The 25,420-nt window shown below is 35.1% G+C and overlaps 1 protein-coding gene across 5 annotated transcripts in view; it reads right to left on the bottom strand.

Annotated features, from left to right (window-relative positions):
* negr1 (neuronal growth regulator 1) overlaps nucleotides 1-25,420 on the bottom strand; it is a 164,264-nt gene that overhangs the window by 119,605 nt on the left and 19,239 nt on the right. For all 5 annotated transcript variants that reach the window (XM_058778333.1, XM_058778329.1, XM_058778330.1 and 2 more), the window contains exon 2: nucleotides 5,643-5,881. In XM_058778333.1, coding sequence (XP_058634316.1) covers nucleotides 5,643-5,881 — 239 coding nt within the window. The remainder of the gene's footprint in view (nucleotides 1-5,642; nucleotides 5,882-25,420) is intronic.

Below are 25,420 nucleotides of genomic sequence, written 5' to 3'. Positions count from 1 at the left end.
TTTCGGGGGAAATGATTTGTAGTAGACCTATGAATTTTATAATAAAACTACCATAATAATAATAATAATTTAATATATTAATTGGAAATGTCAAATCCTCACAATATCACCGATAGTTTTTTTTTTTTTTTTTAAGTTATCTCTGGCTATCGTCCATAGGCTATATGGTGTCATTGTCTACGCAAGCACAACCCAAGTATTTCACACGTATAGTGTCAGCACATAAATCACGCTCGACAATCGGACCGTATAGCGTGAGCACATATATCGTGAGCTTTGGCTTTACATCGCATGCGATCTTCTCGTACAGTGTGAGTTGATACCTTGCTGAAATCGCACAGTGTATGCCCGGCTTTAGTTTTCCCTCATGTATGCCCATATTTGGTTTTGTTCCTTTTCCTGTTCTCGTTTAGTTCATTTTAGTCCCACCTGTTTCAGTTCTCCCTGATTATGTTCATTCTGTTCCACCTGTGTTTGTTAATCACCTAGAGTATTTTAGCCCTGTGTTTCCCTGTCTGGTGTGGCCGGTATTAACATCGATGTGTTGTTCCTGTGTGTCGCTGCCCTACTTTGTTTACCCCGTTTTGGATTTGTTGGATTAAAGACTGTTATTTTGAGTTACTCCTCGTGTGCTTATCGTGGCACCCATGTTGTCTTCTTATATGAAAATCCACCAACATATAGATAGAGGACTTAGGATAATTTAGCCAAAGTAAAAGTTTGAAGTGTATTTTTGTTATGTTTAACATAATATCAGCCGTTTGAACTTTCATTCTGACGGCACCCATTCACTGCAGAGGATCCATTGGTGAGCAAGTGATGTCATGTTCATTTTCTACAAATCTGTTCCAGTGAAGAAACATATTCATCTAGGATAGCCTGAGGGAGAGTACATTTTCCGCAAAATTTCATTTTTTGGGTGAATTTTTTTTAATAGACAGCTTAACAGGTTTTAAAACAGAGTGCATGCTGGGAATACTCCTTATGATTCATCCATGCACACCATTACAAGGGAATACTGAATATTTTGATCCAGTGACTATACTGTGATACAAATATGCACATGCATTTTAAATATACTCATGTGGCTGGAAGTGGAAATATGCTACACTTGCAAAACTGCCAGATTCCACATTCATTCATAGTGGTTCCCAATTCCCCATACAACCTGAAGGCTGCTAAAACCAACCAACTTAGATCCCTAATTAGGTGTCATAGACAGAAACAAAACACAAACCCTGACAGGCTGCTCTACCCACTGGGATTTCTTCAGTTGGTAATGCCACGGTACGCGAGACAGTGAGAATGTGCACGACCCAGTACATGAGCTCTCTTGGTACAACGTGTCCATTTGAAGAGTTAATTGAAAATGTAGCACTTTGAATCTGTGCATTATTAAAAGAAATACCATTTATAACATTCTGGTGCTCTGTGTGAATATCGGTTCCGTCATGTATCCATCTCTTATCTCAGATAGTAATACAATATAAAAGGTGCACAAGAAACATTCTGTTGTAGACCCGTTTCTTTGTTCTCCAGCACACTGTATTAGTTCAATCTATAAGCAGGAGTGCTTACAGTATGAACAGAGATATCAGTGAGACGAATATTGGGCATTCATGAAAGGATCAACTTTCACATTAAAGACTTTGCAGAGTTGCTGTGAGGTGCAGACTCGCTGGTACAGAATCTAAAATGAGGCTTAATATTTCATGACATTTTAGATGAAGTTCAAAACATCTTAACCTAGCTTAATGATGTTCCAATAAAAAAAAAAAACGTCAGCAGGCTGGATTGGAGAACTTCAGACTAGTGATACCAGTGTTGTTTTTGCTTGATAAATACATATGCATGTGTATATATCAATATATGTATATGTATGTATATTAATGTTCACTGTCACTTTTGATGAACTAATTATTATTTACAGTGTATTTACAGTGATTTATTAGTTAAGATTTATTAATTAAATAAAATTACTACATATTGATTCAATTGATCAAAAGTGACAGTAAAAAACATTTGTTGCATTGTAACAAATTTTTTTTCAATTTTTTCAAATTTAAAAAAAATCATGAAAAAATAAGTATCATGGGTTCCACAAAAAAAATAATAATAATAAACAAGCGGCACAACTATATCAGTACTGAACAGATACTGTTTTAGTATTGATAATAATAAGAAATGTTTAGCAGATCAGCCTATTGGAATGATTTCTGAAGATTATGTGACACTGAAGACTAGAGTAAGGGCTGCTGAAAATTAAGCTTTGCCAATAAATTACTAAGTCAAGTCAGTCAAGTTTTCATTATTTAGTAAAGTGATTTCCACATTAATTGAAAAATATATAGCAAACACGATTAATGAAACCATGACGTCACACAAGATGGCGGCGCCCTTGCTCTAAAAGCTATATCAAAACATCCTTTTTTCTTTAAAATGGTTTCATTAATCGTGTTTGTTATATATTTTTTAATTAAAGTGGAAATCACTTTACTAAATAATGCAAACTTGACTAGCTGCTTCATTTTCACTTTAACGTTGAACTTCTAGGTCTTTTTTGATGAACACACTGAAATCTTAAGTCGTTATTTACAGGAAATCACCTCTCCTTGACTCTCTCAAATGCTGCTATGCTAGTACTCATGCTAATGCTGTCTGCTGTTGTTGGGAGTATAATAATAAAATGGTCTTGGACATTCTCTCTCTATATACCATGATAATCACTGAACTTCTTCCACAGAAGTCATTCTCTTCAAAAATACGCCACAACAGAAAAGTCTTTTTGTGCTCCGTTTCATTGTTACCGCAATACTGGAAAGCACGCCAAACTGCCTTATTTCTTCGGTTCATCTTCCACAATAAACAAAATGGTGGTTGCTGATGACAAACAGACCATCACTCCTAATATTTAGCTAAGTTAGATATATAGGGCCTATGTGCAGAATAGCAATACATTTGATCTGTCATTCACTAACTGATCACATCTATAAAAGAATAATATGGTGGTCTCAAACTGCTCTATTTAATGGTGACTCACTGTGGACTATGACAAATGGTACTGTCTGGTAAACAAGGCTAAGATTTAAGTGGTGGAGAAGATAGGTGATTATTCTCCGAAAAATGTGTGTGGGCTATCCTCATTCGATCCCTACAAAACAAACAAGCACACTCATTCTCTGATGATGCCCGGTATTGACCCGTCGGCTAGAAAGAATGACCTAGCAAAACTGTTTCGTCCACACAAATGTGCAGGATACATCAAGAGAGCTCGAAGAGACCACAAGTCCAGTCTGTTCAAATTTCACAAAGGACAAATAAGACGTTTTAATCGTATTACATACAGTTTGGTGTGCCACTGTAAGAGTCAATCTAGCAATTCCATTTTTGATACAATTCTGCAGGAGATTAAGTTTACCACACACCGACTCCTATTACAAGACCGCTGTTCATCATGTGTTTCCTGTCGCTTTTGTTCTCTCTCTTTAGTTGTTGTCATTACCCCAACAGTGCGTGTATATTTTCTTACCAGTGCTTATTAATTATCCCAGATCATGTAGAGATACATGCAAGTAATGGATTCTATTAAGGACAAAAGATCCATCATGATCATGAAACAGCCTTCGGCTAAGAGAGTGAAAAAGGAGGACATTCATTTTGTTGATTATAATTACATAGAAGAGACTCAGCGACGGGCTACAGGTTACGGCCTCTAAAACTACACATCTTCAGATATGATTGGCCTGTATTAGTTTGCTTTATCTCAAGGAGGCTTAGGGTGCTTGCGGTGATCTTTCTCTAGTTAATTACAGACAGTGGATTTATGCGGATAAAAAATAGCAAATTTGCCACTGCTGAGACTAGTCGGCACCTCCTACTGAGGTGTCAACCATACACATCAACCTGTAAAAGAAACACACAACACGAGCCTACCAGAGAATTCAGATAAATATGCATCATTAAAATATGGTGCAATGACTAGGATGTTTGATGAAGCCAGCGACCAAACAGCTATGAAATATTCATTTTGAATATTAAAAATTTTGTTGCAGCAAACACATATTGTGCCTAAATATGAATTTCTCTATAAAGCTAAAATTGCAACCAACTTAAATGAGCTAATAAATTTTAAAGAGTTGGAACAGATAGTAAAGGACTAGCAGCCAACAAGGGAACCGGGATACATGGGAACTCCTTCAAAATAATTTAAAAAGCATCCCAGGTGGCAACTCATGAAACTGCTTGAGAGAATGCCCAGATTGTGCAGAGCTATTATCAATAGGTGGCTAAATTATAAAGCTAGTAAAATAGATATGAAGTAATAAAAAAGTCAATAAATAATTAGTAATATGTAAAAGCATATTATATATTGTAATATATACTGTAAATGCATAAAAGTACATTCTGTTATCTGTGAAGAATACATAAAAACAATATATTTGGAAACTACAGTACATATGTGAACACATACATACAAATTTATTTTCCCAGCTCAATTGCAGAACTCCAACTAGTGTTTATTTGAAAAAAAAAAAAAAAACACACAAATAGCATACCTGACCTCTGCTGTCATTTATTTTAATTGCCTGTTTATAGCGAAAGCTGATTATTTTCTTCATACACATAAAGCTTATGTACACAAGTTCTGAGAGCAGACCTCACGGTTATGCATATTCACTGAGAAGAGGGGATTATCAGGCAGACATGTAAAGCTTTATGCCAATATTTGTAGCTGGCAACTGGAGGTTTGTTCAAAGAACAACACTGGTGGAATTCTTCTCTTAATGACCATTCAGTCAGGGAGTTAAAAAGTATTGATTAGAATAGACGGCCAAAGATAATATGCAAAGCTAACAGTAGAATTAATGTTTTCCTCACTAAAAAATAATAATAATATACCATATTAACTGATGCCCATTTAAAACGAGGCTTGCAGAGTGGCCATTTGCACAAACTACTATGATGTAAAATGTTATGCTGAGCAGGATGTGAAAAAAATGTTATTTTTTCCTCTGTAAATTTAGACCACAAATGGAGTCACATAAAAATGTACTTAAACGTGGCAGTATTTAATCATTATGTTACATAACATCAAATCTCACTCTCGATCCTGCACTCCAACTTCTATCTATAGCCTATAGGCTAATTCACAGACTTTACTCTAATTCCTTAAAAGGGGGACACACACATGTAGAGCTAGAATCCCTATTTACATAATGAAACATTAAAAGGGTTTTACTAACGTTTGATGATTTCATAGTCATTAGTAACACATTCAATCCATATTTTCAGTATGACTGCAAACATACAAATATGGAAAAAGTGCTCTAAGCTTTAAGCAATAGCGTAAAATTGCATGCAGTGGCCTAGAGATTCAAAACATTTTTGACATTTTGACAGAGCGGTTGGGCCTTTTGAAGTCAAAATGTAGTGTCATGAATATGGATGTAAACACAAATTCATATCATCAGTATTAATAAATATTATCAATAAAGAGTTCAAATGCAATACTTCAGAGCTTCAAGTCCCTCCTCAAAACTAAAAACCAAACTAAGTGCAAATACAATGCTAAATTTAGTTTACAATCAATGAAAAACATGGCAAATCATGATGAAATAAGTAGTTGTTGATGAAACACTCACCTTTTACAATTAACTGAATGAGTTTTGGGCGTAGATTACGTTCACTTTGTATCGAGCAGGTGTACAAGCCCTCGTCCGTTACATCCACTTTCTGTATCTGTAAGCTGTATTCATGTTTATCCCCCACATTTGATACGATGGACACGCGAGGATCCCCTGACCACTTGTCATTCCCTGCGTAAATGATACTGGAACGATTCAACCATGCTCCTTTTGAGATCCCATCCAACAGGTAGCATCTGAAACCAGAAAGCAAGCAGATAATTAAAGACACCCTGTGGTGAAAATCAAGCTTTTAGGATTGTTTACATGTCTATCTGGTGTTTTTAAAATGCTTCGAGACAAACCATGTCCAAATTCATCAGTCAACATCGTTGCTGAGCAGTTTATCGCAAAAAGTGTACCAAAGACCAAAGTCTCAAAAATGTGGTTTGAAACAGGACGTTAATACAATCATAAACATGCAACCAATCCTGTCAATTTGCAAGGTGGGGCTTTTCATATCATTAGCTGTCTGAGATGGTTTTTGTACCATTAGGAACACATTGTTAGCTGACATTGTAGAGAGAAATACATAAAATGCATTACCATTCTGATACATCAATTTGTAGATGACATTGTATAACTTGCACATCAGGTTCGGTGGAGATTAATTTGCATATTCATGATTCCACGTATACTAAATGAGGTGAGGATGTAGAGTTTTTGGCATGAAAAAATTATTTTCATGGGTAAAATGTTTAAATATGTCATTTTTATTATCAAAGATGAGTTCAAGGGATAAAACTTGTGACTGTGGGGGACTGAGGACAAGGACAAGGACAAGGACAATGGTATGTCATTTCAGATATATACAGATCAAGTACATATACATCAAGAATATGATTTACAGTTTGCTAAAAAATTAAGAAACAACCCATCTTTCCATGTATAACACTCCGAACTGACTAGTGGAAGCAAATAGAAACAAACAAACAAACCAAAACAGGTTCAGATCTACTTGTTATGTTAGATATTGAGGAGAGTTATACTAAAATGTTTAATAAACACGACTTGCAAATCATACAAACTACACCAGTCCCTGGTATGCACAAAAGATATCTTAAAAAGCAACAACAACAACAAAATAACTATTTAATATTTAAAGCAGTGGTTCCCAGCTGGTGGGTCGTGACCCAAAAATGGGCCGTAGGTCTGTTCTAAAACAGCACAGAAAAAAACAATGTTAAATGCAAATAGTAAAATGCAACTAACTGTATAATCATGAATTTAGGACAGCAAATTAAACAGGCTTATCAACATTTCAAGAAACGCTTAAGGAGAAAGGAGAAAATGCTTTCCATATCTTTTGTTGTTGACGTCAAAAGCTATGCGGCCCAATTAAACTCCACAGTATTTTGGTGCAAATCCCTCCGTCACTTTGCAGAAGCCAAATTATGTTGAAGCCAACATGGACAGGTTGCATGAAAAGGCAAAAAAAAAACATGTTTTTTATTTTGTTTCAAGGTCATCCCATTTTGTTTTTCATTTCTGGATTCCTGTCTTCTGTATTCATTTAAACATGATGTGTTCAAATTGACAGTTCTGACCTCTAAACAAAAGACTTTAAAACAGCAAACGAACAAAAAAAAAAAGATGGCTTAGAACTTCAATCTGGTACCGTGTCTAACATCTATTTGTTGTTTGTCAGCAGCGGTGTGAGTGTCTTCTGTGAGTTATTCACACCGGATACTCTTGAGGTTAGAGGTGAAATGGGAGTCAACATATCCGTCAGTACACTGCAAGTCTCAACTCACTGTCTCAAAGTTGACTGGATCTTTAGGAAATGTGCCGGATATGTTCTCATGCCCTTAAAAAAAAAACATGTTCTGAAACGATTTAACTTTGTTTCACTAGGGCTTGTACACATAATGATGAGACAAGATTTAAAACGATACAGTTGAATTAACATTATGCATGAGAAAGGCCCATTTGAGAATGCGATTTAGAGCAGATCTTATTAAAAATGTGTTGATGCTTCTACAACCTTTTAAATTAAAAACATTTCATAATGTCAAATTGCATGTAGTGTACAACTTTGTAAATCCAATAAAAGCAACTATTAAAACATTCATTATTGTTATTATTAGTACCATCTTAAATCTGAAATGTATGACAAACTATCTGAAATATTAATGATATGTCATAATTTGTCCATTTTATGCATGCCACATCCCTGAATTTCAATGACAGATAATAGAGTCTAACTTATGTAGGCCTACGTTCGTATGCATACCTAATTAACAGCAATAGAGATGATATATTCTTCACATTAACATTAATGGCACAAGAGATATGAGACGGTGCAACAGTTTTTACACTTAAATAAATAATTATCTAAATAAATAAATAAATACTTGTGCTAAATAAGCACACATGTAACCATGACTACAGATTAAATGTTCAACCAAACATGCACAACTACAACTGCAGAACGTGGAAGCACATTCTAAAGATTTTGCAAATGTCAATGCTCAATATATTCCATATTGCTTGTGCAAATTAGGAGTTGAGGCAAAAGTTGTAGTTAATAGTGAGAATTGGTCCCCAAACTAAAGTTTTTTTTTTCTATGGAACATAAAAAATTTATTTTTGTTTTTTGTGCATACAATAGAAGTCATTGGTAACCAAAACTGTTTACAGTCAATCTCTTTAAAAGCGAGACTTGCAATGTTATCATAAAATCAACACAGTATTTATAATCTAGCCTAATTAATGTAATAAAAATCTGAGTTTTGAGCAAAGGAAGAAATTGTTGATTACAAATAGAACAAATATTTTACAAAGTGCTACTAGCACTACACAGTTAAATGATATTAACATTTATAAAGGCAAAAACTCAATAGACCACAACTAAATTATGTAATACAAACTTATCAATTCTAAATTATGTGCTACAAGCTAAACTCTTTTGATTTTCCTGTAAAATCTCCTCAGGCAGACTGCTCAACATCAGGTTTCAACACCATTTCTAACCCCTGAAACAGCAGGATGGCTGGTGTCAAAGCACCACAGAGATCTACGTGGACATACCTCACAATAACTCCCCACAAAGGCATAAGTGCTTCCTACTGAGGTGTAGGCTACTGTGTAAGAAAGGTTTGGACCTCCATGTGTGCTATATTTCCTTTGTACCGTCTGGAAGGAACAGGTGGAAAGGGTCAAAGCCGATTTTATGTGCCTATACTAGCATGCGCTAGTCTTTTGCGCGTCTGTTTTCGGAGATCATTCACTAGTGGCTAGCTAGACCCATGACTTCCTACCAAACACTTGATGGTACCTCTGACTTCCATTTTTTTCTCCATAGTATGGAAATCAATGAAGACCATCAACTGTTTGTTTGAAAAAAAAAATCCTTCCCTCTCTCTCTCCTTTTTGACTGGACTTTAAAGTATTGATTATATGTCTGTTGTTTTGTTTTGTTTTTTTTGAATGGATGTTATGTTATGATGTTGTGTATGAAAATAAATAAAAAGTTGATAAAAAAAAAAAATGACAAGTTTCATTTTTGGGTAAACTGTTTCTTTTAAAGTTATTTATACAGCAGTAACAACCTGACTAAAACTTTCTTTAATAATTCACGGCTAATTTTTAGCCTGGTTTTACATTTGTAATATGTATGATATATATTTTTAGACATATATTTGTTTTGACATCTTTCCTGCATGCAGAATATGTACTCGCAAAGTAGATTTTTATCATGAAAAAAAAAAACATAGATTTTTCTTAAAATATCACCTTTGTCATGAGCATTTTTCATATAGCAGGCTTGCTGACTGACACATCTTACCCCACTGTAGCCCTATGTATTTTGCATCCAAATATGCATTTTCAGGCCAACATGCATTGTTACCAATTTAAATAAGCATCTGCACTCTAAGTCTCAAAACAGCAGAGAGAAGAGACCGTAATCAAGTCATGTTTGTTCTTTCTCTTTCCCCGAAATTTCCCTTAATCATCTTTATTCATCCCTTCAAAGCACTGCTCTGTGAAGCTCATGAGGGCAAACCTCTTCACACTCATGGTGGGATTTTTCATCATGATCTCTTCAGAATCCATTGAGGCTTTCCACTTTGTGGAACACTGATTAGGTCTTCATCTGGTATTTTCTGATTCAAAACATGATTCAGCTCAAAGCAAAGATTCAGGAGGCCTTTGTTTTGTTTTGGCTTGAACTGCAAGTTTTTGGATTTGAGGCATCTAAAGAACCGTGCCAAAGGTGAGTTAAACACACTGAATCTGTACTATATCCTTAAAACACGCTGAGCTCCACCAATTACAGTTGCTGTTCTACAGATGTACTGGGTGTTTTCTGTAATCTAAACGGGATTTTCTTTTCATTTCGGATTGACCCAGATTTCTTTTGTTCTTCTGATCACTCCTTCCAGCTGAATGATTCACTAAAGGTATGTTTCCTGGCAGGGCCTTTGGGATGGATTCCACTAAAGATTTAAACAATTCGGAACATACACTGTGTTTATTTGAGAAAGATTTGTATTTTATTTATTTATTTCATAGAAAGCTTTGAGGGTTTTTTCCTGTTGAAATGTCTGGGGTCAGTAAGTTGTTTTTTGGGGGTTTTTTTGACAGAAATTAATACTTTTATTCACCAAGCAAGCATAAAACTAATCAAATTTCACAGCAAAGACATTTATAATGTTTCTATTTCAAATAAATCTTTTGAACTTTCTTTAATCAAAGAATCCTGCAAAACATTTATAACCGTTTCCACAAAAACATTGATAACAATTTTCCTTGAGGAGCAAATCTGCTGTTAATTCAGCTTTGCCATCGCAGGAATAAATTACATTTTAATATATTAAAATAGAAAACAGTTATTTTAAATTGTAATAATATTTCACAATATTTACATGCATGTAAATGCTTAAAACGTTTTAAAAAAAATATTACAACATCTTACCGACCAAAACCTTTGAATGATAGCATATATACAACACACAACAGTAAACAACCATATTTATCTATATTTGTTTTTTTGTTTTTTTTTACTAAAACCTTTTGATACTTGGAAGAAATGCCTGCAAACCCCATGTTATGATCAAATTGTGGAAGCATTCAGGAGTGAAATGCCTCAAACTGAACTGCAACCTCACAGATATTCTTCCTTCTTCAAAGCGGAACAATTCAAGCCAGCAGGCACACAACCAGGGTAGTTTGGGAATGGGAATAGGGAACAGGGTTTTGGGAAGGAAACAGCTGAAAATGCACCTTCCAGCCTTCTCTCTGTTCGCTACGCTAGTTTCATACAGTGGCTGCAGCAAGCAGCAGACAGTGTTTGAAACATGTTTGGCTTTTTTCCCCCGCTGATCACGACAGTGTCAGGCAAAATGAGAAGTCGTTTCAGAGATAGAGCAAGTTATTACATTTTGATTAAAGATTAGAAAGACAAAAGCATGCAAAGATGAATCGCTCACAATAAAAGATGGAACAAGTAAATAGGGTCAATTTTGATTTCATGTTGACTTCAACGTTAGCAAAATACATACATACTACATACATAAAAACTGCATTACTAGAGTGAATCGTCTTACAAAAGACATTTAAACTGAACATCAGAGAGATCAGAGAACAGAATGTCACTGAGATTGCAGCATCCTCCTCAAACCCCAAAGGAGCATATTTTCCCACTATTTTTTTCTCTCTTTCATAAGACATATGTGCCTGTCTAATGTTGACCCCACTGTTGATTTTACGTGTGCCAAAGAGAGGTACTCTTTTGTGAAGACCAAGGATTAAAATAAGATTAAGTCGATCCCAGCCAACAAATCTTGTCTCACAATGTGCCACAAGATCTCAACACCAGATTAAACGTCAAAGCCAAGCTATAATATTGTCTCTAATGTGTTGAAAACCAACTGGCGACATTCCCATAAGTGCCTTTAGCAATGAGAAATTATGATAATTACATCTGGATGTACGTGGACATGGAAACTAAAGCTATGGGCCGCCAAATGCTAAACAATGGCCAAAACTAATAAAGATGACTGAAGCTATTAAAATGCTGCCTTAGTGCACATAGGTCGTGATTTCTAAAGGACAGTGTTTTTAAAAAAAACTGTTTTAATAAATGAAGCAAAATGCACATTATGTTGCAGCTAACTACCATTTACCTCTAGCTCTCGCACACACATACACATACTTTCACATGCATGCACAATATTATCTCAACATCTGCTATTTCAAATGAACACTGTATCTCCTGTGTCAAAATTACCCATTCAAAACCGGCAAAAATACATCAAATAATCCACTAGGGATCTCAGCCTCCCCTAGCCATCTGTGCTCCAGTCCAAGCCATCAGACAGCTAATAGTTATGGTTATTACAGTGTTACCTCTCAAAGGACAAATTTAAAGTTTCCATTTGGATTTCTATCATATTCGGATTTCACTCACCTAAGAAGCTTTTGTAGGATAATAACTCTACTTTCCTGTCAACGTGACTGTTCTGAATGTCTTAACTTTGACTTGATGCTAATTGTTTATTCTGTGTTTTATTTATTTTATATGTAAGTCAGGAAGCAGATCATATTTTCATTAAATCCAAAATTATTTATCATCAGTCATCAATTATATGTCATTGTTGCTATTTGCCTGTTTTATGCCAGACAAATGCATCATTCCAATTAGTGTTAATTTCATGGTGAGATTCTATTCCCTCTAATAATTAGGGTGGAGTACTGTATATATTTGTGCTAAATTTGTTGCCAATATAAAATTATGCAGGTCATTATTATGCAGTACTTTTTTAACTCTTTTTTTTTTTAAAGGTCACACTTTATTTTAAAGTCCAATTCTCACTATTAACAAACCATTAACTACGACTTTTGCCTCAATTCACTCTTAATTTGCTGCTTATTAATAATTAGTAAGGTAGCTACAATAGATGTTAAGTTCTTAGGCAGAATGCTTTATAAGTACTAATAAACAACCAATATGTTAATAATAGGCATGCTAATAAGCAACTAGTTAATATTGAGAATTGTTATTTTTAACACTATACTAAAGTGTTACCAAAAAAAAAAAAAAAACAGACGACTGGCTTGTGTAACAATTTAAAATAAAATTGCATACCAGCCTTTCATAAATAGCTCAGCCACTTAAACTAAATTAACTACTGTGTATCTTGATTAATAGAAAATTAAAGACAATTAACAGGATGCATAAAAGGATGGAAATAACTTCATAAAAAAATACTTCATTAAATCCACTGCTACTAGACAAATGAAATGAAAAATTATTTCTTAATAAACTTATATAAATACTAAGTATATTTTAAATTATATTAAGACACAGGCCTATATGACGGGGACATACTGCATAGTACTATTAACCCATCCAAACATTTGTGAATACTGCAATGATTTAAATGCACTTTTAATCTGCATTACTGCAAAACTGAAATTCAGTGATGTGTTAGCATAATCATTTTGAAAAAAATAAATAAATAAAAAATTCCCTGTGTGGTATTTCTCATGTTTTAGCAATAATTAATGACTATTGGTGCATATGAAACATTCATAATTATTCCTTGTGTTCACTTGCTCCTAAAACATTTTGAATTTATTTGGCAGCGAAATCTGTTTGGTCAAAACAATGACTGAAAAATATAATTTTTAGCAATTCCCTACCCACAAACTGGCAATAGAATTGCCTTTACCTAGTAAATATTTGTGTTTACTCGCCAGGCTCGTCTAATGCTAATACTAAAAGCAGTGATGCATAAGCGAGAAAAAGGCATGGACACAGTTATTTTTAACTTTATTGCATAAGCATTTCTATGAGTTTTCTGTTCAGACGCAACATTTATAGGAGCAGAGTATTTAAATAAATAACACAAGGTGATTTACTAAGGTTTGAGGCAGTCAATAATTTATAGGTATTTGCGCCATTATTTGACACCCCAAAAAGCATGTCCCTGTAAAGATGTACAGATGAAGAGGGAAAATACAACTGTCTGTGACTATGATCTAACGTGATGTACTTTCGCTTTATTTAAATATTCCACAGCTCCTTTCACACCCTCATTAATGAGCTACTTTCCTGTCTAACACTCTGTCAGAATGTTCTACTGTAAAGTGGTCGTAGGGCACAACACGCAGTCTGCTAAACTAATTATTAGCCAATAAATCAGTGGCGAGAGAAATCTAACAATTTATTAGCATAAAGACAAACATTATTTAGTCACCTTGCACATTTTTTTTTTTTTTTGGCATATAAAAGTGATTTACTAGAGGGTAAAGCCATTCCAGAGCAAATATATAATAATATGTTATATATACTCAAAGAATTAAAAATACAGAGATAATACAATCTTAATTATATATATATATATATATATATATATATATATATATATATATATATATATATATATATATACACAGCCATTTTCTTGTAGCGCCAGTCTATCATCAGGTTTCAAGTGTGTTCAACTAGGCAGTATTTTCAGCTTTTGGTAGGTGCAGCTTTTCTGTAATCTTTTGTGACAATCTCTCTGATACTGGGTTAAAACTGGCAGAGTGTCACGCTATGAAAGTGGATGAGATGCATCAGTTTGTTCCATATATGCAGCTAAATACAGTGATGCCACTCTATTAGGCCTTATAATTATACCCCAAAAAGCTATTATAAAAGCTATCATTACAATAATTATACACAAGTGGTTCCGTCCAGGATGATTTGAATTGAATTCCTTGTAAATCTGCTTTGGAATGATTTGAATTATGACAAGCGGCATTCAAATATCACTGAATTGAATTGAACATGACAAACAGCATATGTGAACAAGAAGCTTTCAGCACTTTTACTAAAACTCAAACCCTGTTGAGACGAATGGTATGTGAATAAATCAACGGAGACGGGCAAGTGTCTCGCAACTTTAATTCTAATTCCTACAACAAATACTGGATAAATTATATGTGTGAGGGCCCGCTGGGACCCTGCCATATTTTGCATGACCTAATTCTGCTCACTGCCTTCCTTAACTGACATATTTCTTGCAAGCCAGCACACCCTTTGCCACCTAATGTAGTGGAAGAACTAGGCTATAGAAAAACTCGATCATTCAGCTGATGTTTTCTTTGCGCTGGGAGATATCATCTCAGCGCTTCAAAAGAAGACGCAGCAAGTGAAGGAAACTCGTTCTTTGTGGTTTTCGTGCCAGTATTGAAGGTGCTAACTGTCAGAAAAAATCAGCCTCACTGATGGATCATGACATAACAAACTACAAACAGAAGATATGTACCAGGTTGCCGTTTATAGCAAGAGGAAGACATGTAACATGAAGGCGTGCGTTTTAAACTCCTTAATTTGACTGGATGAATAAGGAAATCTAATGAGCGTTCTTCCCTCACATTCTTTGCGTTTTTGGCAGGGACTGAACCTCCTTGGGTAAGCTTTCTGTGAGACCATTTGGCAGAGATTACGCCCAGCTTAACGTCCATCCCACAAAGGTCTTTGATTCATAACTGAGATTTGAAAGCACACGTACATTCATGGAGTAACTAGTGCATGTGAGAACGCTTTAATCAGATACAGCTACAGTGCAAAGGGATTAGCAACACTAAAATGTAATCAGTGTGATTAAAACATTAATGCGTTCACATACAAAAGCATTTCAACAACAACCCGTCTACGCTGTAACAGCATAGTGCCAGACAAGAGTGGAAAATATTCCACCATGCTGACAGTCAAATAGAGAAACAATTGCAGAGCATTTCAATACTAGATGAAAGTCAACAGGGGGGACCATTTTCTTTAAAGGGACTATGATAGGTGCTGTGATGCTGCAATAGGGGAAAATTGAAATGCTGCAGAGAAGGGAGGCTGAATCAACGGAAGATCCTTTAAAAATGCGTCCATGCTAAGACGTCTTTAAAAAACAGCAAGCAACGTGATGTATATTAGAGACTCTCAATGGTTTCTTCATAGCGCTTGTGTTCCCGATACAGAAAATGACACCCGGCCATGGTAACCATGGCAACACACCCTATGGACATGCACTAGATACCCTCTGCTATCTAACACTAGTTCAAACACCTTGGTAGGCGTTTACATAACAAGGGACAGTTCGCCTAAAAATAAAAATCGGTCATTATTTACTCACCCTTATGTTAAGCCAAACCTGTATGACTCTCTTTTTCTTCTGCATAACACACAAAAAGAGATATTTTGAAAAGTGTCTGAGTGTTCTTTTACATACAATGCAAGTCAATGGGGTCAAATGTTTTGGACCCCATTAACTTCCATTGTATGGACAAAAACAACTGAAACCTTCTTTTGAGTTCCACAGAAGACAAAAGAAAAAGTCTTATAGTTTGGAACGACATGAGGGTGAGTAAATGATAACAGAATTTTCATTTTCGGGTGAACTACAGTACACAAAAAAAATGACTGTGATTTTAATGGTAAAAAACGGTGAAAATTCTACAGTAAAAACCTGTTAAATGGTTAATGGTAAGCTCCCCTAATATATATACGGTGAAAAACTGTAATAGACATTTCAGATAATTTTACGGTGAAATACCGTTTTTGGAAGTGAAAAGGAATGTAAAACTTACAGGGAAAAACCATAAATTGACGTTCCCAGAATTCCCTGCGTTGCATTTCAAATTGGATGTTTTTTCTTTGAAATAAATATGTTTCTTCTTAGTTTTTTCTTATCAGTTATGTTTATTAGGGTTGTGTGTTATATCTAATGTTGTTAAATTAATGTTTATTGCATATTTCAGTTTAATGACTTTCACCATGATGGTGTTTAGTGTTTGCATGAATGACACTGTGCACCTTCTACACGTTATTTAAAAGCTGCTTGTGATGGGCTTTGGTTCGTCATGTGACTTTCTCATCACCACCTGCATTTGGTGGTTATCAGTGCATTACAATGGTACAAAACAGATTTCAGTATTTCAATAGATTGGTATATTAACTATAATTATATCAGTTAATGAAATTACTTAAGTTAAAGGGGTCCTATTAAGCTTTTTCACTTTTTGAATTTTAGTCAGCGTGTAGTGTGTATGTATGGGCATAAAAAGATCTACAAAGTTACAAATCTCAAAGTCCACTCCAAAGGGAGATATTTCTTCTTTTTTTTTTTAATCCCTTTTCAAGAACTACAACGAACGGCTCGTTTGGACTACAAAGTTGTTTTCCTGTATTTGTGACATCACAAAGCGGTCCATTAGAATATCTTTAAAATAAATCCCACCTACAGAAATTCGAATGGTTGGCAGGTGGGGAGAATGCTTGGTTGAGCACTGCACGTTTCAAAATCGAAACCCTGTGTTTTTATATCACTGTATCTGAAGGATACCGACTGTCTTCAGAAAATTTTGGATGTCATTTTCATTTCATCTTGCATGTAATGTCTGTTAAAGCAGCGTTTGTGAGCGGAGCGCTGCTTTGTATACAGCGTTACCGGGGAAACTTCGCTCTCTACCACTCCAACAGCGCCTCTTGCTGGCAGAGAATGAATTTGCATATATATGCCGTCACAAATAGTGTAAATCTGTGGGACTACGGTATAAATAAATTAAACTGTATAAGAGTTTCACTGCAATTCATGCTATAATGTTAGAACTAAAGAACAATAAACATAATACATATTACCGTTGCACTTATATGTACATAGTAAATGCAGTTATTTTTAAGCTGTTGCTGACATCCCATCTAAAATGTGATTTAGCAAAAAAAACAAAAAAAAAACAATAATGTTACCACTTTAACATGTCTTACTATATCCGTGCGTGCAAAGGTTCTGCGCGATCCTCTTGTTCAATATCCTCAGATATTGAATTGATTTGGAAATATTGACAAACTTGCTGCTTTGGCAAGGGGCGGGGCAGTACTGTTATTACAGTACAGTACTAAGCTGTTCGCCAATCACAACGCACTGGGACAGCTAACCAATCACAACACATTTAGTTTTTCGGTAGGCGGGCCTTCATCTAACCCGGAACTAATCGAGCCGTTTTCGCCAGTCTGGGGAGAAAGGTATTGTAATAATGTAAATTATGTGAAAAATAATGCGATTTTCGAACCACCAAGCATAAGAGCATGTTCTAGTACACCCCCAAAACAAAATCAAGACTTTGTAAAAGAGCATAATAGGACCCCTTTAAAACCGCAAAACCTAAAATGTTGCTACCGTATTTTTTACGGTAGAATTCTGGCAACCACAGCTGCCGGTTTTTTACCATAAATTTGACGAAACTTTTTTTACAGTGTATCCTATTATCTGATAAATTTATGTAGCGCATGAGCGCTATCCAAATGGCACAATAATACAAGCCTTTTGCACTATCCACAATGTGTGAACAATGGCAAGCATTGTGGGGTTTGTTCTTTTGACTAAAACATATTCTCAGCTCAGCACAGCACTTAAATAATTGCAGTTTGAGTACTCTGCTTTTACCACAATTTCATTAATGGCCTTTTAAAGAGTCTCAGGCTGTTTTTAGAACTACCAAATATCTTTAAAGCATCAGGGAAGAAAAGTTGGGTGATCTAAAAGTTAAAAGTAGTGAGCTGGTACAAATTAAACGCCATTGTTCATGTTGGTTGGGTTTTGACAGCTGCAATTAAAAGTCTCATGTTCTTGAAGGAAACCAGGCGCTGCCGTCTCTCAAGAGGCAACTGCTTTCATTTCATAAATAAGCTCACTTCCTATCGGCTAATATTGTGTCATAACGTCAATCCTCTCTGGTTCTTACAAATGGAAAATGCGACATTACGCGACCTATTAAGCAACGTGAAAACAAAGCGAGATATGCGAAGCATGAAATATTTCTTGGGAGAAATGGCGGGCATCTTAGCAGCTGACAGTCTGTGATGATGGTGTGGCATTCCCAGTCTGAGCAGGGCCTCCAGTCTGCCAAGAATGCAGAGGCAAAGCTGTTGAGATGATTGATGACACGCCTCCACTGGCCCCCTCTTCCCTGCTGACATGCACTCACAACCCAACACTTTTCACCGCTAATTGGACAACCTTGCAAATTCCTTCTCTGAGACTGTGGTCCACTAAATTAGCCACTGATAACTGCCCAGAATTGGTTCAATTTATGAACGTCCAGAACTGTCGTGCTGGTAAGGTGTCACTCATACGGCAGAGGCTGTGGAATAAACCTGCCAGGCGTGCAGCTTTCCAGACGAGTTTATTTCTCATCAGTTTTCCATTTTAATGTTTTGATCAAGCTTGCGGGTGACAGTTCATTTAAAGTCTAGTTAGGTAGAACTTTGCCTGAAATGGGGAAATAGATGTTTTTGTACATAATGAGTCCCGAAGGACAAAAATCACACTGCGGCCATAAATGGGGCATCACATGAGCTACTTTTGCTTGTTTGATTAGTCTGAATCACGTGCTAATTATGTTTTCATTTGAGATCCACACTCTAAAAAGAAAATCCAGGGGACCCATTACACCACAGCTTTCAAGTTAAAATTTTGAATTTATTGATTTAATTAGACATTTTAAGTTGCGTTTAGTTGTGTTGACATTATAATGTCGATCAATACGTCAACTTAATATTGAGTGTAACATTCTTAGATTGCAGTAAATGAAACTGATCATTTTGAAAATTGGGCTGTGGATTTCTAATTCCCAGCATGCTTTGCATAATACTGGATAATTTCAATTCAATGAACAGAGTGATATCTTATTTTTTTTTTTTATTATTATTAAATTTAGGCTACTTGTTAAATAAGAACTCATTTAATTAATTAATTTAATTTAATTTTTTGAGCAATCAGCTTAAAGATTTGTTTTTAATCTACAAATTAAGTTTCTCTAACTCAATCTAGTTTGTTGGCTGAACATAATTTTGTTATAAGTTGTCATAAATCAAAAAGATTGATGCAAACCAAACAAGTAGGCTACTGCAAATTATGCAATATGTTTGATACATATACATTCTCTGTTCAGATTTAAAAATAGTTTCTGGAAAATCTAGTGTTGTCAACATGATACTGCCCTGTGTTTTTCACAGACACTAACAAAGTAAAACTGCAACCGCCATCCAGCCGGAAATCTGGGTCTGTTATGTAACCCAAATGTGGTCAATGGCCATTCAAAAATCTGAAAACTACCAGACTCAGTGTGAAGCCTTGCCAAATGTCTTAGCAGAAGCCTAGCAGCACACAATCAGATATTTAAAATACTTGAATGCACGACCTTTTAATCTGTCTAAGACTTTTGAACTCTACAGGAACTCTAAGAAGCTTTATAGGATCAATTGGTAAAGCATGCTAAAAACTATATAGTTTTGGGTTTAGTTTGCAGGAAACACACATGTTGAAGAAAAGTTTACCATGAATAAACTGGAAGTAACTTTGAATAAAAGCAAAGCCAAATAAACACAATTAATTCTTAGAAAATTACACTGGACTAACAAGCTAGTTGTTATATCTGAGAATTATATGGTTCCTATAGCAAAAAAAATTTAAATAAACATCATTACACAATTTGGTAGCTGAAATAGGAATCTGTTAAATAAATAATCCTCATAAAAGAGCCCAATCATCCAGAATATTACTTTTTTCCACTCTACAAGGGAAATTGCAATCAACATTGCCTTACATCAAGCAATTTTTGATTTCTTTGTTGGCCAACATGGTGATACGTCACATTAAGCTCTCAGAGGGGGAAAGAAAGCCTAAATGCTATTGATCTGCTTCACTGCTTTGTATTCCATTCACTAATAATTACCAATGCAGTCCCTCCAATTACTCGGCTCTACTTAACATTTACAGCCACGTGCAATCCACACACATTGATTCATTATGCAAATGACAGGGACTAATTTAAGGCTTGCTTACATGACTCCATTTAAAAACCTGCAGCCATGGCAATGCACTGCACAAATGAATTGAGACACAGCTTCCTTTTATGCTGCACAGAGAATACTGGAAACATTTAAGCCAAACATTAACAAATGGTTCAAATGTTCCTAATGTTCTCAGTGAGGACTTTATTGAACTCAAATGAAACTCAATACCATATAGCACTGAGCCAATGACAAACGAGTCTTCAACATTAACACTGAATATGGTGAGGACTGGTGATAGGATTACTGTTAAGGTGAACGACGCAGACCCGTGTGCTCTCCAGTTTGAGAGTAGAGTGGGTGTCTAGCACCTGAGGGACAAAGAAGCTTATCTGGTATCTAGTGAGCCTGCTTCATCAAAAGCCATGAAAATCAGTGACAGGTTGAGGAGAAGGGAGGTTAAATCTACTTGAAAGGCACTACTGTTTTTTTCAGAAGTGCTTCAGGTATAATTGCTTTGAAGATAACCATTATCTGGTGGATATGATTATTTTTTTCTGCATATTTTATCCTGAGACTCGTGACCTCCCCCACAACTGGGAAAGGGGGCTTCTTTAGGAATATTCCATTACAATATTGCAATGATACAATTATACTGCCACAGAAAAGAACTTGAAAGAGAAAGAGCATAGCTATATTCTATTCTTTATCATCCACAACATGAAGTGCATTAAATATCAGCCTACATTATATCATGGTTTCCCAAACTGGGGTTCATAAATTGAAGAAAAGCTTATAATTATTTAAATTAAAAACAATTTAAAAAACAAAATAAATAAATCAAAATAAAATAGTCCCTACAAGACTTTCTGAACTTATATAATCTATAGGCTTTTTATAAAGGAAAACTAAAAAGATAAAAATGAAAAATTAGGTATAATCACCAAACTACAAATAGTTACTTATTTTAAATCTAACAAGTTTTTTTTTTTTTTCCGTAATCTGATCATGTAATCCAGACTACATATAATCGGTTACTACCCAGCACTATATATATATATAGTGCTGGGTAGTAACTGATATACTTAACTGAATTAAGTACTTGTAATTAGAATAAATTACATTTTAAAATACTCGTAATCAGACTACAGTTACTTTTTTATGGATTACATGATTACATATTATTCAAACAATAGCAATAAATTATATCATTCATTGATTCTCCCTAATTTCTCCTTTTCATCTTTTAAATTTTCCTTTCTAAAATAGCCTACTGATTATATACATATTATATATGTATATACAGCCCAGTTTTGTGGACATTCACACAAAGATCAGTCATTAATCAGGTGGCGACAGCATTGGACCGCTGGATTTACAAAAATCGTTTCAGGTTTAAGAAGGGTTTCAACATTGCATAAACTTCTGATGGACACATTCAAATTTATTTAAATTATTACTCTTTAGGTTTTAACCATGTATTATTAATTATAACTAACTAAAATGCACATATTCACGTTATTTCTTAGTTACATGTAATCCAGGCATTCCAAAACTTTTTGTCATCTAAACCTTATTCACCAAATATATTTGCTTTAAGTACCCCTGAGATTTTAAAATAAATATTTAAATAATCAAGTATCACATTTGCATGTCCACGGTTTCTCTGATGTTGAGTAATGATCACATGGCATGCAGGTAAATAAAAAATATTTCATCTCTTTTAGTAAGTGTTTTATTTAAAACAAAGACTATAGAAATACAAAGACGGTTCACTCCTATCCTTATGAATGGGAGAAACTGCAACGCGCAATACTGAGGAATAGTCCCTAAATGAACTTCTAAATGAAAGAGCCAAATTTCCCATAGAAACTTGACTAGACCAGCCAATGCACACGCACAGTCATAAGCACATTATGACTCCGCATGCGCATTGCCTGGTCTAGCCTGAAAAATATGCTTTTTAACGCTATTTGAGCATAAGAAACAACATTCATGGGGCAATTAATTTCAGATTTTTGTTGCTGATTTAACATATGTAATTTAATTGTGAGTTTAGCAAGCAGTTTTTGAGATTTCAGGATTCCTCCATTCATTAAGATAGGTCTTGTACGAGCTGCCCGGGACGTTGCAAATATGGCCTCCGAGTGAAGAGACTTTCCTCGCAAGGGAGTTTGATTTATTTATTTTCATTTAAATTTTTTATGATTTAATTAATTGTCAGCTTTTAATTAAACTCACAACCCCCCTGCAGTTCCTTTACAAACCCTAGTTTGGGAAACCTTGATATATAATGTAATATAATGTTTAATGAACTTCATGTTGTTAATTACAATGAATGGAACAAGTTGTCTTACTCTTTGCATTTTTTACATCATTATGGTACAAGATAATGCTATTTAAATCAATGTTATAAACGAGTTAAATAAAAAGTAATCTAAAAGTAATCTGATTATATTACCTAAAATATGTAATGTAACGGATTATGTTACTGACTACAATCTGGAATCAGTAACGAATTACAATTTGTAAGTAATCTAAGTAATCTACCCAGCTCTGTATATACAAAGAATAACATCTTGCCTTCTGGTATTCATGGCTGGTGAATGTCAGATAATGTTAAGTTCCTGCCTGACTTTCAATAGCTTTCTGTATCACCTTTAATATCCAGGGCTCTCTCTATATTTACAGAGCAGTGTGGAATACCACACACAATTTAGACTCCTCGGTGGCACACTAAATATTGAAGCTGAAGCTGATAATCTCTGATCATGAGTTATTCTTGAACAAAATGTAAGAAAAACGTGATTTTGAACATTATAATGTTAAGCTGTACCACTGGCATCATATCTGTAGTATACAGTATGTTGATATATTGCAGCCAAATTGCAAATATTAAACGTGGGCTTACTGGCACAAAGTCAAGAACCATTTTAGCGAGATCACAGTATTTGTCATAATTTATGCTCTTCAGCTCAAGAGACCAACAATGCCAAGGATAAAGACAGATTAGATACACTCTAAGAAGTCATTAACATTTTAAATCCTAAATATTTTCTTCAACACCTACAGTGTGCATGATTAAATTTGTGATCATGTCGTGTTGAAAACAGCACGATTCCACAAATAAAGCAAAATTCAAGAGAAGCTGATTGTACATATTTCATCAATATATCTATACACTGACACAATTGATACAATCCCTCTGTAATAACTGGATCAGCAAAACATCAATAATTTGAACGCATCCATTAAATATTTCAGAGAACACAGTACTATAGCTGAAGTGTTGGTGTTCAAGTTAATAATACAACAGAAGAGATAAAACAGAGGAGAAAATCTCACAGTAACATCCCTCCGATTAATCAGCAGTGACAGTAAGAGGTGTGGCCTGAGGAGAAAAGGAGCAGGTTCCCACCCACGTCTCCATGTAACACTGACGCGGGTGAGGGACACGTTTAAAGCACAGGCACTAAGCATTCACAGACCACCAACTGACATTCTCTGGTCATCTGGGACAGTCATGACAACCCTATTCACAGTATACAATAGCCTCCCATTACAATTTTTTTTACCCAATTCTGAGATACAATAATGTTGTCACATGGAAATTACTTGGCATAAGAGCCTTCACTTGTGAAAATGTAACAACAATATAAGAAACATTCTAGGGTGTATTTTAGTCAAAGCGAGGATAAGAAAAAATCTAAGATAACAATCAAGGCTTTCTGGGGGGGAAAAACAGCAAGGTGCAAACCTGATGTTTGAATAGCCTGCTAAACATAACCAATGGTAGAAACTGACTGCCACTTAAGCCAAGCAAACAATTTTGTGGAAACAAGGGTGAACAAAGGGTAATGGTCCATCATTTCCCCCAAAGCTCTACACAAAGTCCTCATGTGACATCTTAACGGAGGGTGAGTTTCAAGTAGATAGCAGCAACTGAACCAACACATACAGATAGCATGAAAACCTTACTTAAGCGAAATATCTTTTATACACTGAGTAGATTAGGGATTAAACAAAACAAAGACTTTATAAACTGAAAACTGTAAACTAGTCATATCCGATTTCTGAACGAATTGTTCTTTTGAGTCGGATCTTTTCAATGAATCGGTTGACCGATTCAATAAACCGGCCTTGGACGATTAGTTCACGAATCGGACTGAATCCGACTCTTTAAACAGAGAAGCGTCTCTGTCATGTCCGATTTGTAACAAACTGACACCCGAGGAGTCAGCTGACAGTTTGTTTTCATAAACAATATTTTATTTTAAAGCATGCCGAGAGATGTAGCCTAATTAAAATTAATAAAACACCAAATATTATTTAGGTTCTAAATCACTTAATTATTTCAGCTGCAGCATACTGCACTGGACTCGTGACCCTACAATAAAGATCTACGTGAATAACAAAATCAGAAAACTATAATAAAGAGCAACATGGACTCACGTTACTTTTTTAAACGTTTTCGAGCATGCAACGTGCCACGCCAGTGTGTATCGGACTACGTGATGACGCATTTACGCAAAAGAATTGCTAAATGGGGCTCTGAACAGGTTCGTTGAAACGAACTGTTCGAAAGAACCGACTCCATGAAATGAGTCGAACTTCCCATCATAGTGGTCCTGTGTGTATATTTAGAAATAAAAGGGGGACAAGCTAAATTTGCAAGGAGTCAGACGTGTATTCTAACGTACACAAAATGTCATATAATGTTTCAAATGATTGTGAAAGTTATATTTCAAGGAAGAAAATATATAAATGACGTTTGGATCAATTCTTAAGAAGAAAAATACATAGGCTCCCCAGGGCTGAATTCACTCAATACCTGATATTATGAAAATCCATTTGATTTAAATTAGAGCATAACATCCAGCAGCAAACGGCAAGAATTGGACTTGTGAAACTTAGAAAATAAAATTAAAACTTAGCATCAGACACTTGCATCAGT

This window comes from Onychostoma macrolepis, chromosome 06, assembly GCF_012432095.1.
Source record: "Onychostoma macrolepis isolate SWU-2019 chromosome 06, ASM1243209v1, whole genome shotgun sequence".
In the NCBI taxonomy this organism is placed as follows: Eukaryota; Metazoa; Chordata; class Actinopteri; order Cypriniformes; family Cyprinidae; genus Onychostoma; species Onychostoma macrolepis.
Note: the sequence above shows the minus strand (reverse complement) of the source record. Positions and strands in the feature narration are given on the sequence as shown.